At 33.8% G+C, this 12,462-nt stretch overlaps 1 protein-coding gene across 1 annotated transcript in view; it reads left to right on the top strand.

Moving 5' to 3' along the window:
• The window catches only part of LOC111046296 (kinesin-like protein KIF2A), a 71,045-nt gene that overhangs the window by 29,803 nt on the left and 28,780 nt on the right, over positions 1–12,462 (top strand). The window contains exons 6-8 of the mRNA XM_039420240.1: positions 6,391–6,612; positions 9,105–9,264; positions 10,611–10,714. Of these exons, the coding sequence (XP_039276174.1) occupies positions 6,391–6,612; positions 9,105–9,264; positions 10,611–10,714 (486 nt within the window). The remainder of the gene's footprint in view (positions 1–6,390; positions 6,613–9,104; positions 9,265–10,610; positions 10,715–12,462) is intronic.

The raw sequence follows: 12,462 nt of genomic DNA, 5'->3' as shown, positions 1-12,462 counted from the left end.
AGGGTTCATTGCACCCGGTGCTTGTAAATCGCCTCTTCGCCACTTATTGAAGTACGGTCACTAGTTTCCGCGTCCAGATTATCGATTGTAGGCGCAGGCGGCATTTGTGTCTGTCTTTGGTCGCCAGTCGCACACACCTTGTGGGCCTAATCGGCGCACGCACGCACGCTCACACGCACTTTCTCACTTGAGGCGATTTGTCCAGTTGGGCCAGCTAGTCTGCCGTTGGTCGCCGGCCGATTCGCGTTATAGGATTCCAAAATTTGAAAAGAAATAGGAATATTGTTTCCAAAATGTGAAGTATTGTAAAGTGCAGATATTGAGTATTTTGTGAAGATTAGTTAAAATAATTTTCTTTTATAATTCATTCATCTTTTTATGGCTGTATAAGAATAAAGTTTGAAAAAAATTAGAAGTATTGTTAAGATCGGATATTGAGGGTTTTGTTGAGATTAGTTAAATCCTTGTATTTAAAATCAATTTGTTCTTTTATGGCAATAAAAATATAATTTGAAAAAATATAAATAAATACAATTTGAATAATATTTCTAAAATTAGAAGTATTTTCAAGTACGGATATTGAGTGTTTTGTGAAGATTAGTTAAATCCTTTCTATTCAGAATTCATTCATTCGTTTATGGCAATAAAAATAAAATTTATGTAGGATTAAAATAATATTTCTGAAATTAGAAGTATTGTTGTGTGCGGGTATTGACTGTTTTGTGAAGATTAGTTAGTTGATATCCTTTGTATTTAGAATTCGTTAATACTTTTATGGCAGTAAAATATATAGTGCGGGATGATTCAACAGGCATATAAGTCTAAAATTATTTCAATCTTTGGTTTTAATTCAAAATCTCCAATGTTATGTTATATTCATTCGAATTTAGAATAGGGGTATTAGAATAGATGAACAAAACTATTTTGTTCAAATAAATGGATGTAAACGTAATGAATTATTATTGTACTCGTGTTTTTGGATCAGCTTTGAAAATTGTAACACCTCAGTAGGAGTTTTCTATTCAAATGATAGTTAATTTATGTATTTTATTCTAATTTTTCAGTTATATTCATGAATCATTATGTGTCTCGATTCGATCATTTATCCAATTCTGAATCAGAACATCGTAAGCCTTTTCAAGTTATTCCATTGACAATCTTAATGCTATTCTTGACATCCAAGTATAATGTAATATCATCGTGCAGGATTATTAATTATTTCTCAGATTTTATCAGAATTTTCAGTTGTTAACAGCATTACAATCTCCTAATTATATTGCTCTCATCTCTCATCACTACATCAGTTATAAGAGGACTTTTAAACTAAATCTCCGCAGTTTTACAGCTATTTAACATCTTGTCTTGTAGAATAAAGATGATTTAATAATCTATCTATAGGTTATCCTGAACTTTCTGTCAACGATGGTATTAGATAGAATCAAACAGTGTAGAGTATTCCGTGAGAAGCACTTGTTACCTGTGGTTAGTACAGTGAAAACAAATAATACGGGCCTGATGGGTGTATGTGTATCAACCGCTGGCACTAATAGCTTGAGTGTAACCTATACTAAATATCCTCCGGTGCCGATAACATCTTGCGACAAGATAAAGAATGATGAAGTGTTTAAAAGCGATAAAACGCGATTCGCCATTATTGCCGCTCGTATTATTGGTGAGGAAATGATTAGTTATTTTGCTTCTATTATAACCACAAATTATTGGGTTCACTTCATTCCATAGAATCTCTTGACTATAGTGAGGTCCACGTTATAATGGCAGTGGAAAAAAATAGGAGAACATTGTTGCCGATACTCTGTTTTGAAATGCCTTCTATAGATGGTAGCTGATAGAGGTTTATTGTTGTAATATTAACTGTTTATTCTCGTTTAAAATAATCATTTATATTTTATCAAGCAAGAAGTTATATTTTTTATAATTTCATAATTAGGATGAAATATTTTGTTAATTATTAATTCTACATTGTTGAAAGACGATCTGGCAACAGAGCAAAGCGAGAAAGATATAGCGCTATAAGCTTTGCTGAATGATAGACAAGGATATCTATACCATTGCTAATCAAACACTTCCATTATAATGTGAACCTCACTATAGACTAATCGATTAGAGAATAGACTAAGCACTAGGTGTACTCCAGTCAAGGAAAAGGTTATAGAGGGAAAAGTTGGGAAGACAATTTTTGACTCCGCAGTTCTGTTTAGGGTAGTAAGGAGGTAAACATATCAAAAGTCCCCACCCCTACCCCCTGTGCTAAGGCGGTGGGGTGGTTTTAAAGTACCATTTTTTGGCTCCTCGCATAAAACTCAAAATCTATGAATGTTAAGGACTTGACTGTCATATAATAAATTGAAGCTTACATAATTTCCTACAATATTCATTCTACAACTTTTTTTATATCTCCTCTAGTTTTCGAGATATCCGCTCTTGAAGGTGTGGCATTTTTGAAAAATACATGTTTGCCACCAATTTTTTCCAGTTTTTGCTTTTATAACTTTTCAAAAATCGATGGGAAAAATCCAAGCTGTTTATGAGCTTATATAGCATTAAATTCTCTTCAATTTGATGTATAATTTCACACTTTTGCGAATTTCCCTACACCTTTTTCAGCAGCTCAAGTGTTGAGTGTGAAATCTCAATTTTTGCAACAATAGACCAATTGACAAAGGAATTTGGAGGGAATGTTTTAAACACAATTTTTGACTTTGCAGCTTTGTTGAGACAAGTTGGGAGAAGAACATATCAAAAGTCATGTGCTAATTCATGTTCCTAACTCATGTGTCAAGTGGATGAGGGTGGTTTAAAAGTTGCATTTTTCAGCGTTTTGCTTCCACGCTCATATCTTGAGAACAATGCGTTCAACCGACATAACTAATTATTTCAATAAATGTTTCTTGAGTTGCTTCTTAATTCGGTTATTGTGTGTTCATTGTTTGTTTTCCACACTAATTCCTGTTCATTATCTTTCCCGACCACCATCTAATCCCCATTCCAATATGTATTTATTGAGTGTTTCAAATCTGTTTCCTGATTTAGACAAATAATTTCTGAATTGCTTGTAAATAGTCTTTCTTTTGCTCAATTTTCTTCACCAAATACCAATATCCTAACCACTTTCAGTTGTTTCAAATCTGTTTTCCTTCACATGATTTAGATTGTAACAAATAATTTGATTGTTTGGTAAGGGATGTTGTGGTATCTCTCCATAATTGAAAGAAAAATACGTTGATATTGTCAATACCACTATATTTGTTCAAAATTAATTTACATTACAGAACCAGGTTTCATGGTAACACCTACCACATCTTCAGCAGAACTAATTTCCTGCTCCTTCAACAATAAAGAACAACATTAGTTCAGCTGAAGATGTGGTACGTGTTACCATGAAACCTGGTTCTGTAATGTAAATTAATTTTGAACAAATATAATGATATTGACAACATCAACGACTTTTTCTTTCAATTGTAACAAATATTGTTTCTTACGCCCAAATACCAATACTAGTACTCTTAATTCTCCTGACTGGCATCCTAACCAATTTTAACTGTTTCAAGATTGTTTTCCTTCACGTGATTGTCACAAATTATTCTTTCTTATAACCAAATATCAATCCCAGTTCTCCTAATTTCTAGCCCCATCATCCTAACCCCTTTCCACCGTTTCAAATCTGTTATCCTGTTTCCAATGAATGATTGTTAGGAATATTATTCCTTACACCAGAATACCTATCCCAGTACTCCTAATTCCTAACCTCAGCATTCGAACCCCTTTTCACTTTTTTAAATAGGTCACTCTTTACATGATTTCGATGAATGATTGCTGCATTTTATATACTCCCAAATATATTTTTCCCCCAGGTACCTTGGAAAGTGACCATTCCTGCACTGATTGCAGGCCGCAAAGAATCACTTTTCCGCTCTAGTGCGCAAAGTATTTCTTTGCGTACTTTTAATACTTTGCGTATTATCTTGCAGCCATCCCAATCAGCTGTTGACATTGTTGGCGTGTATTTTGAATGCTAATTTGTTTGATCTATATTTTTTCTGATTTTCAAATAAATAGAAATGAGAACTCATTAAAAATTATACATTTTGAATATTATTAATTATTCATTGTTTCAAATAATATTTTTTTCATTCATAAATTGATTGGTTGAAAAGTTATTTAGAATTTAGGATTTACCCAAAATTATTCAAATTAATTTAATTCTTAATTCGAATAAATTATCGATTATTAATTTTCAATTGGATTATCAAGTTTAAAATAATTGAAGTTGTTATTAATAGCAAAATTATACAGACAAACACTTGATGGATTTCATCTATAATTTTACCCATAATCAACCACTTTTCATATTCACCTCGCCTACGGCTCGTGCGTAAACGTTTCTTTCGGTACAGAAAACTGTCACTTCGCGCACTAGTTGCACAAATAACTATTTTTGTGTCCATACACCAACCTCCAATTCTCCTTACTGGCATCCCAACCAATTTTAACTGTTTCAAGTCTGTTTTCCTTCACATGATTGTTACAAATACTCTTTCTTATACCCAAATACCAATATCAGTACTCCTAATAATTATTTTGACCGGCATCGGCTTCCCAAATTTTAAATGTCATCATTTGTAACCCCTTTCCATGCATATTTAAAACGAAGTCTGTTTCCTGCACATAATTCTTATTGAGAAAATGTTTTTTTCAGTACTCCTTATTCTCCTGACCATCATCCTAAAGCTGGGGTTTCGTTTGTGCATAAAAGCAGTCTTCGACCACGACAGGGAGAGAATCTCAGATTGAGTGGATTTCAATTTGTCTAAATAACCTAAAAGAATATGTTCAATTATGTTTTAATGAGGCAGGTTGAGCTTATACTTTTTATACTTTTAAAAGGCAATATGTGGATATTATTAGAAATGTTTGATTCTCGAATAATAAAGAAGAATAATGAGAAGTTATTTGATCAGCTGTTTTAGCACACTTGAAATTTTAATATTATGAATGTCAACAATGCTTGCTGTCGTCGACTGCGGAAATTAACGCACAAACGAAAATGCACCTTAACATGTCTCCATGAGGGAAACATGAGGGAAATTCACAATATTTTGCTGTTATATTGTTGGCATTATAGCAAAACGAAAACATCTGATTGCAGCGGGATAATTCAAATGAGCATGCTCTCCAAACTATTTTGTGAAAATACGTTTCGATTTCTTTGTAGGCCTATTCAAAGCAAAACCTAACCTTTTGAAAGATGAATGAATAAACATTTTATTTTACTTAATGCTATTTTGATCATTGATCCTAACCAGTGATTTTGGAATAAAAATTGCATTAGGCTATTGAGTTTGAAAACGTATTTGTTTTGAAAAAAAAAACTGGAATAATAATTTATTATTGTTATATTAATATGTTGAATATGACATTGATTAATAACATTCAGATAAGAATATAAATTCCAAGCCATTCCTTGTATTATTTTTCTTGAACATTTTTAGGTTGTCACATTCGTAAAATAAGGTTAGTTTTTTACGCATAATTCTGATACAATTTTATTGTAAAATAAACTTGCAAACTATAAATTATGAATTTAGATGGACTAATCCAAATAATTTAGGTATTCCATGACATCTATTTGGCTTTTCATCTACTCCAAAACAATAACTGGATTGTGTTTGCTTAGTTAAGTCTAGAACTTAAATTTAAACTACCCTAGTCGAGGGTTTAAAATGACGCTGTTTTAAGTTCTGGACTAAACGATTTTTAATAAATCCTCGACTCGGAAAGAGGCGAGAATCTAATTTAAGTCCTGGACTTATAAGCCCTTCACTCAGAAAGCGAAATTATAAACTCTAGGGTCTAACGTGATCTCTAAACTCCAGAGTCTATTTAAGTCCTAGACTACGTTAACGCTCTGACTCGGAAAGCCAATTTTCTGACTCCAGAGTTTAAAGCCAGTTAAAGTCTAGAACTTAGCTAAATCCCGAGCTCGGAATTCGTTAACCAAATTCCAATCCTGGTACTCCTAATTCTCCTGACCGGCATCCTCTATATTTGAGCAAACTATGTTCTCCTTCTTTTGATTTTGATGAATGATTAATGCAAACATTATTTCTTATGCCCAAATCCGTATTCTCCTAAACAATGTACTCCTAATTCTCTTGACCGACATCCTAACCTCTTCTCCTTCATTTGATTTTTATGAATGATTAATGCAAATATTATTTCTTATGCCCAAATCTGTATTATCCTAACCAATGTACTCCTAATTCTCCTTCGGCATCTGCAACCCAACCGCTTCCCATCTATATTTGAACCGAAATCGGTCTTGCTGCACCTGTTGATTGACTGTATGTTTATGTTTGTGGTGGGTTGCAGGCTCCACCCGCACCGGACGCGGCACCTCGCGGCAGTCGAAGGTGGTGTCGACGCTGAACGGCCATGCCAAGGAGAACGGCCGCATCCAGGACAGCATCCCCCCCTCCACCCCAGTCGCGCCCCCTCAGCTCTCCCTCGTCAACAACATGGTCACCACAAGGCAGAGCACCCCTCAGCCTCCCCCCACCGCCAACATCACCAATGTCTCCGCCAACCAGCAAGGTGCATCCCTAACACTATCACTCATATATGCTATTCCTATTTATTTATTTATTCAATCATTCAGAATTACACAACTTACAGAAAAGTACCACAGGCTAACTTACGCCCAAAACGGTTCCAATTCTAATTTATACAACATTCCAAATGTAGCTGATTTCCTATCAATGGATAAGAAATAAAACCTGAGTTCACCAAAACGAAAACATGGTTTGAGCGACAGTTGATACTAAACCAACAAAAACACATTATCGAACCAATTTGCCGCTCAAACCTAGTTTTCGGTTTTGGTGAAATCGGGCCTAAGGATTGAGGATATCATGATGGTCATAATATTAGGTTAAGCTATTGCATTATAAGAGGTAAGATAACTTTGAGATTCAGTTCTTAACATTGAATAAATAAGGGAATTAAGGCTCAACTCACACCGACTCTAGTCGAGAGCATGTGTTTTCAAATGGTGACACTCAGACCAGTCGATTCTAGTATCCGCGACGTCACCATTTGAAAACACATGCTCTCGACTAGAGTCGTGTCTCTTCTCTAAGTCGCGTAAGTGTGAGTTGAGCCAAAGTTTATGTGAGAGATTTTACGTCCAAACTTTTCAAAGATGTGGATAGTCTATCTGTTATAAAGTCACAAGCCGGAGAAGTAAGGTCCTCTCTCATAATACGCTGCCTAATAATCGAAAAGGGATACTTTCGTATTTACCTTTTTCGTAAATCAAATAAAATTTATGTCCATTCAAAATACAGTTCACAAACATAAATATACTATTGAGACTATTGTGGCATTTTATTGTGGTTTTCTTCTTTATGTTGTCAAAGCTTCTGTGAAACTGAAGACTTCATCACAATCTTTTCTCACCATTGTATAGGATAGGAGTTACAACTGCAGACTGAACCCCAACAATAATAATTATATTATAATTAATAAATAGGGATTAGATTTAGTACTGGGTCATTATTTTTGAAAAATATCTATTAATAAATATTATTAATAATATTTAAATTTAAACTAGTGGTGAGTCAGCTGTACTTTTAAAATTAAGTTTTTTAGACCTCAAAATTATTTCTTTAAGATGTGAATATTTCCTATTTTAGTGATAATAATGTGTCTTTTTTTAAGTTTGGTTTTGAAGCATCTGAATTCAAAAATCTACTTTCTGAAAATAATTAAGGACTGAAAATTTTGTGAACAACAACAAGACTCAACCTATTTTGGACTATATATGTAACCTTATCTAAATTTTGGAGAGGAATAGCACAAGGTTACTTAAAGGTGCGTACAGATATACGCGCCGCGAACATGAGCAATTCACTTTTAATCAGCTGATGCCACGCTTTTTATATCTGTATCATACCGTTTCTGTAAAAATACAGTTATAATCAGCTGATTGAAAGTGAATTGCTCATGTTCGCGGCGCGTATATCTATACGCACCTTTATGTTTTTCTCTCCCTATCATTCTAATGATGTAATCATTGTATGAATCAATAAAATGCATTAATCAATCAAAAAAGATACAACAGACAATGCGTTACATACATTAGATACATACATTAGTTCATCTTGGAAACCAGAACTGAAAGACATTAAGAGATATTTCTCAATCAAAACAATATAGTTCAATTTCAAGTGCTTTTTTAGTTGAATTAGGAATGTCCTCCGTGATTTGTCCATGACATTAATTTGTCTTCACTTTTTTCAAAAGCTTCAGCAATATATTTGGGGTTTTGTAAGAATAGCTTCTAAATCATTTTAAGAAATTCTATTATTATCCTGTTCTAAAGTACAGAATCCGTGCTATTCTGAAATTATGTTACTTTCAGTTTCAATTATAGTGAGGTCCACGTTATAATGGCAGTGGAGAAATATAGAAGAACAACGTTGCCGATCTGTCTTGTCAATGTCTTCTATAGACGTTAGCTCATAACGGTTCATTGATGCAATATTAACTGTTCATTCTCGTTTAAAATGATCAATTATATCTTATTAAGCAAGAAATTATATCTTTCAATAATTTTATAATAAATTCTCATAATTAAAATGAAATATTTTGTTAATTAATTATTATTGATACATTATTAAAAGACGATCTGGCAACAGAACAAAGCAAGAAAGATATGGCGCTATCCGCTTTGTTTAATGATAGAAAAGGATAGCAATACCATTGCTAATCAAACACTGCCATTATAACGTGGACCTTACTATAGTAATGAACGTGTTAAGCCAGCTACACACACATATATTTTTGGACGTTCGTTTTTTTTCCTTTTTATGAATCCTATCAGATTAAATGGAACTTGACAAACATCATTATTTGTTTGATCTAATAGAATGCTGGTAAACTATCGTACGAACAAAAATCGATGTGTGTGTGTGTGTGTGTGTGTGTGTGTGTGTGTGTGTGTGTGTGTGTGTGTGTGTGTGTATGTGTAGGACTTAACTAGCCTAATGGATTGTAATTTCTGAACTTGAAATTTTTATTTTCAGTGAAAGGAGGCAAAAAGTGCAGCGCTCTAAAGGAAGTTGAAAAGCTGGAAGAGAACCGCAAAAAGAGGCGGCAACAGCAGGCTCAATTGAAAGAGGAAAAGGAAGCTTTAATGAACATGGATCCTGGGAACCCCAACTGGGAGCTACTTGCTATGATTAGGTCAGATTCTAACCTCATTTATCACAAATAATCGCCTAATTGTGCTAAATCCCCAAGTAGGCCTATATCTTCCAAAATCCATTTATACGTTTTATTTAAATAAATAAATTCATAATTCATGCCATTACACTGTATAACAATTGTTTTCAAATGTTAAAATACTTTTGAAAACCCCCGGGTTTAGCAGGACCCAAAATGGTATGTATGTATATTCTTTACAATAAATTGATTGATTAAAAGGTTCTCCACCAACCTAACATTTTCCACCAATGTGTCTCACTATCCTCCTGCCTTGAATAATTTAGCAAATAGTATTTTTACGTTGGCAGAAATGAAAATCTTAAAAATGTTGTTTTTATATCACTAGGCTAGTGGTAGTGAATTATTTCAATTGTATTATTTTTATTTTTAGTCAAATTATAATTTTTTATTCGAACCTGTTCTCCAGGCTTCTCAATTTCAATCAATTCAATTCAATTTATTCCACCAAAACACAAAAACAGTACAAAGATGTGACAATCAGAAAAAAACAATAATTGTTATTCTAAATCTCTATATAATCTATCTGTAAAATACGGCTGGAGGTGAAGAACTACTGGCATAAGTGAAACACTTGTTCGCCAATAGGAACTTGTCGTAGTAGGCTTCTCCTACAAGTTATGATATTTCTTCTCTATCCATTATGATAAGACAACTTTTAATGTAGTTGGTGAAAACTACGTGTTGACAAAAACATTAAAATTTCGCTTTGTAGTATCACAATGTCATACAGTATTAATCAACTAGTTTCTTATAACTCAATGTGAAACTTCTTCAAACCTCAAATATCAGTTTTAACTTGTTAGTACATCTGCGATCAGAATTTATTTGGAGGATATAGATATCTAGGATGTAGATATAGATTATAGGATCGCAGATCGCTCAGTGTGGATGGGCCCTCAGTCTTCAAAGTCATAATGACACTTATGTGAAGTGCTGGCTCTCATGCTTTTGAACCCCCATTTTTATCGAATTTTAACTAAATTTCAATAATAATGAAGAGTGCTGCTGATCAAGATTTATTGGAAATGTAATCCGTTTTGAACTATTTTTGACGACACTAAAGTCTAATTTTTAAAAATTAGTTATTAAGACTAGTACTCACATGTGGAGTCCGAAAGCGCTCAATAACTAATATTCAAAAATTAGACTGTAGTGTCGTCAAAAATAGTTCAAAATGGATTATTATTTGAAGTTCGTCAAGGATAGTGAAATAGATGAGAATGTAAGATTATAAACTTCTTTAAACCTAATTCTTGATGATGATTTTTCTCTGGTGTTTAATTTTTTTATTGTTGATTTTTCAGGGAATACCGGTCTCAAATCGATTTTAGAACATTGCGAGAAACAGATACCGTAGATGATCACCAGATTACCGTCTGTGTTAGGAAACGGCCATTGAATAGGAAAGGTGAGTCTGTGAGAAATTCAATTTGTATCAGTCCAATAAGAAAAGTGGCAGCAATGCAGCTTACCTATCCATTCCACTATCTATCCACTGACTGTACTTGAATGAACTTAGGAATTTTTCATGTTATTCAAGTGTTCGTTTAGTCTGAAACGATATTATTTATGTAATACATTCATTGATAAAATAATCATTCTTAGCACATTATTATTAATAATTGAGAAAGGAACAACAGTTTTAAATCTCAAAACTCTTCCTTTCCCAAATTTTCATTAGAAATAGTCCAAAAATAGGTTATGTTTATCACTTCATAATTTCTATACAATAAATTGTGAGTCCAAAGTTGAACAAAAAATTTAAAATCTAGATGAGTTGAAACTCAAATAAAATAAGAATATCTCAGTAGACCATCACTGATACACGGGAAAATGCAGTACCTATTAATTGAAACTTGTAAAGAAACCCAGACTTACTTCTAAAATAACAGGCGTTGGAAATTATTTTAAACTAGAAATGCTGAATTTCTATGTTATTGAATTATTTATTCAGTCTAAAACTAAATAAACTAGAAACGTTGAATTTCTATTTTATTCAACAGTTCTTTTTTATGCCCAGTCCACATGTCGGCTCAGTCGCTGGCCCAGCCTGGTTATGTCCAGTCCACATCTAGGCCAGCACTGTCAAACCACCTATCCACACACTGGCGCTGGTCAACATTGACCTTAACGTGTTTTTTGAATGGGCACGTCAAGCGGTCGGTCCTGGCTGCCTAAAATGCAGTCATTAGGTCATGTCAGAGACCCTGAAATTGATCAGCTGCGACCTGAAAACTCTGACACCAGACCTGAGCCAGCCAGGTCACTCGATATTATTATTTGAATATCTAATCCCAGTTGGAAAATATAATAAACTTTAATTAAACACTTCAATAGTATCTTAAGTCACAAGGACGCGAAGGGGCTTTTGCAGGCGAGAATGATGTTTCTAGTCGAGGCGTTAGCCGAGACTAGAATTTCATTCGAGCACTGCAAAAGACATTCACGTCCAAGTAACTTACACTATTTTTTGGCATAATAATCTAGAAAAGAATAATTGAGAAACAGAAAACGTTACCTGCTTGTGCTGACATTACTACATGCATTCTATAAACATAACCTAGTTTACAAGTTACGAATCGGGAATTTCTTGACTGTAGTTGACAAAACTGCCACCTGGAGCGCTAAAAGGCGGTTTTTTGCTTAGACCAGTTATAGATTAGACACGGCCCATTGTATATTCATACTGAAAGTCGATGAAGCCAACATCTAACTGCCAAATCCGCCCAGCTTGACGTCACAAAAGTTTGTTGTGTAGGTGTTTGTGGTCTTTAACTTACATTGTTGTTATTCAATGCATTGTTGTTAGCTTGGTTGTGACGTCAAGTTGGGCGGATTTGGCAGTTAGATGTTGGCTTCAGAGGCTAGGCTTCCCAGCGTGTCTATTCTATAAATGGTCTAAGGTTTTTGTACCAGTTTTGATGTTCCTAATTCGGAACTGGGAAACATACTCGACTGTAAAGAAAACATAATTTTATTACAGTATAGTATGCTGCAATGAGAATTATATGTTTATTTGTTCTACAATCAGCTGTTTACCGGCCTGATTTCATGGATGTAAAACAGCTGAAATTGAATGACTATGACAAAAAAATATCATTTGTAGTACCTATTTATAAAATGTATAACGATTATGATGTAATATGAAATATTAAT

Source organism: Nilaparvata lugens, chromosome 2, assembly GCF_014356525.2.
Source record: "Nilaparvata lugens isolate BPH chromosome 2, ASM1435652v1, whole genome shotgun sequence".
NCBI classification, from domain to species: domain Eukaryota; kingdom Metazoa; phylum Arthropoda; class Insecta; order Hemiptera; family Delphacidae; genus Nilaparvata; species Nilaparvata lugens.
The sequence above is the reverse complement of the archived record's forward strand: the minus strand, read 5'-3'. Positions and strand labels throughout refer to the sequence as shown.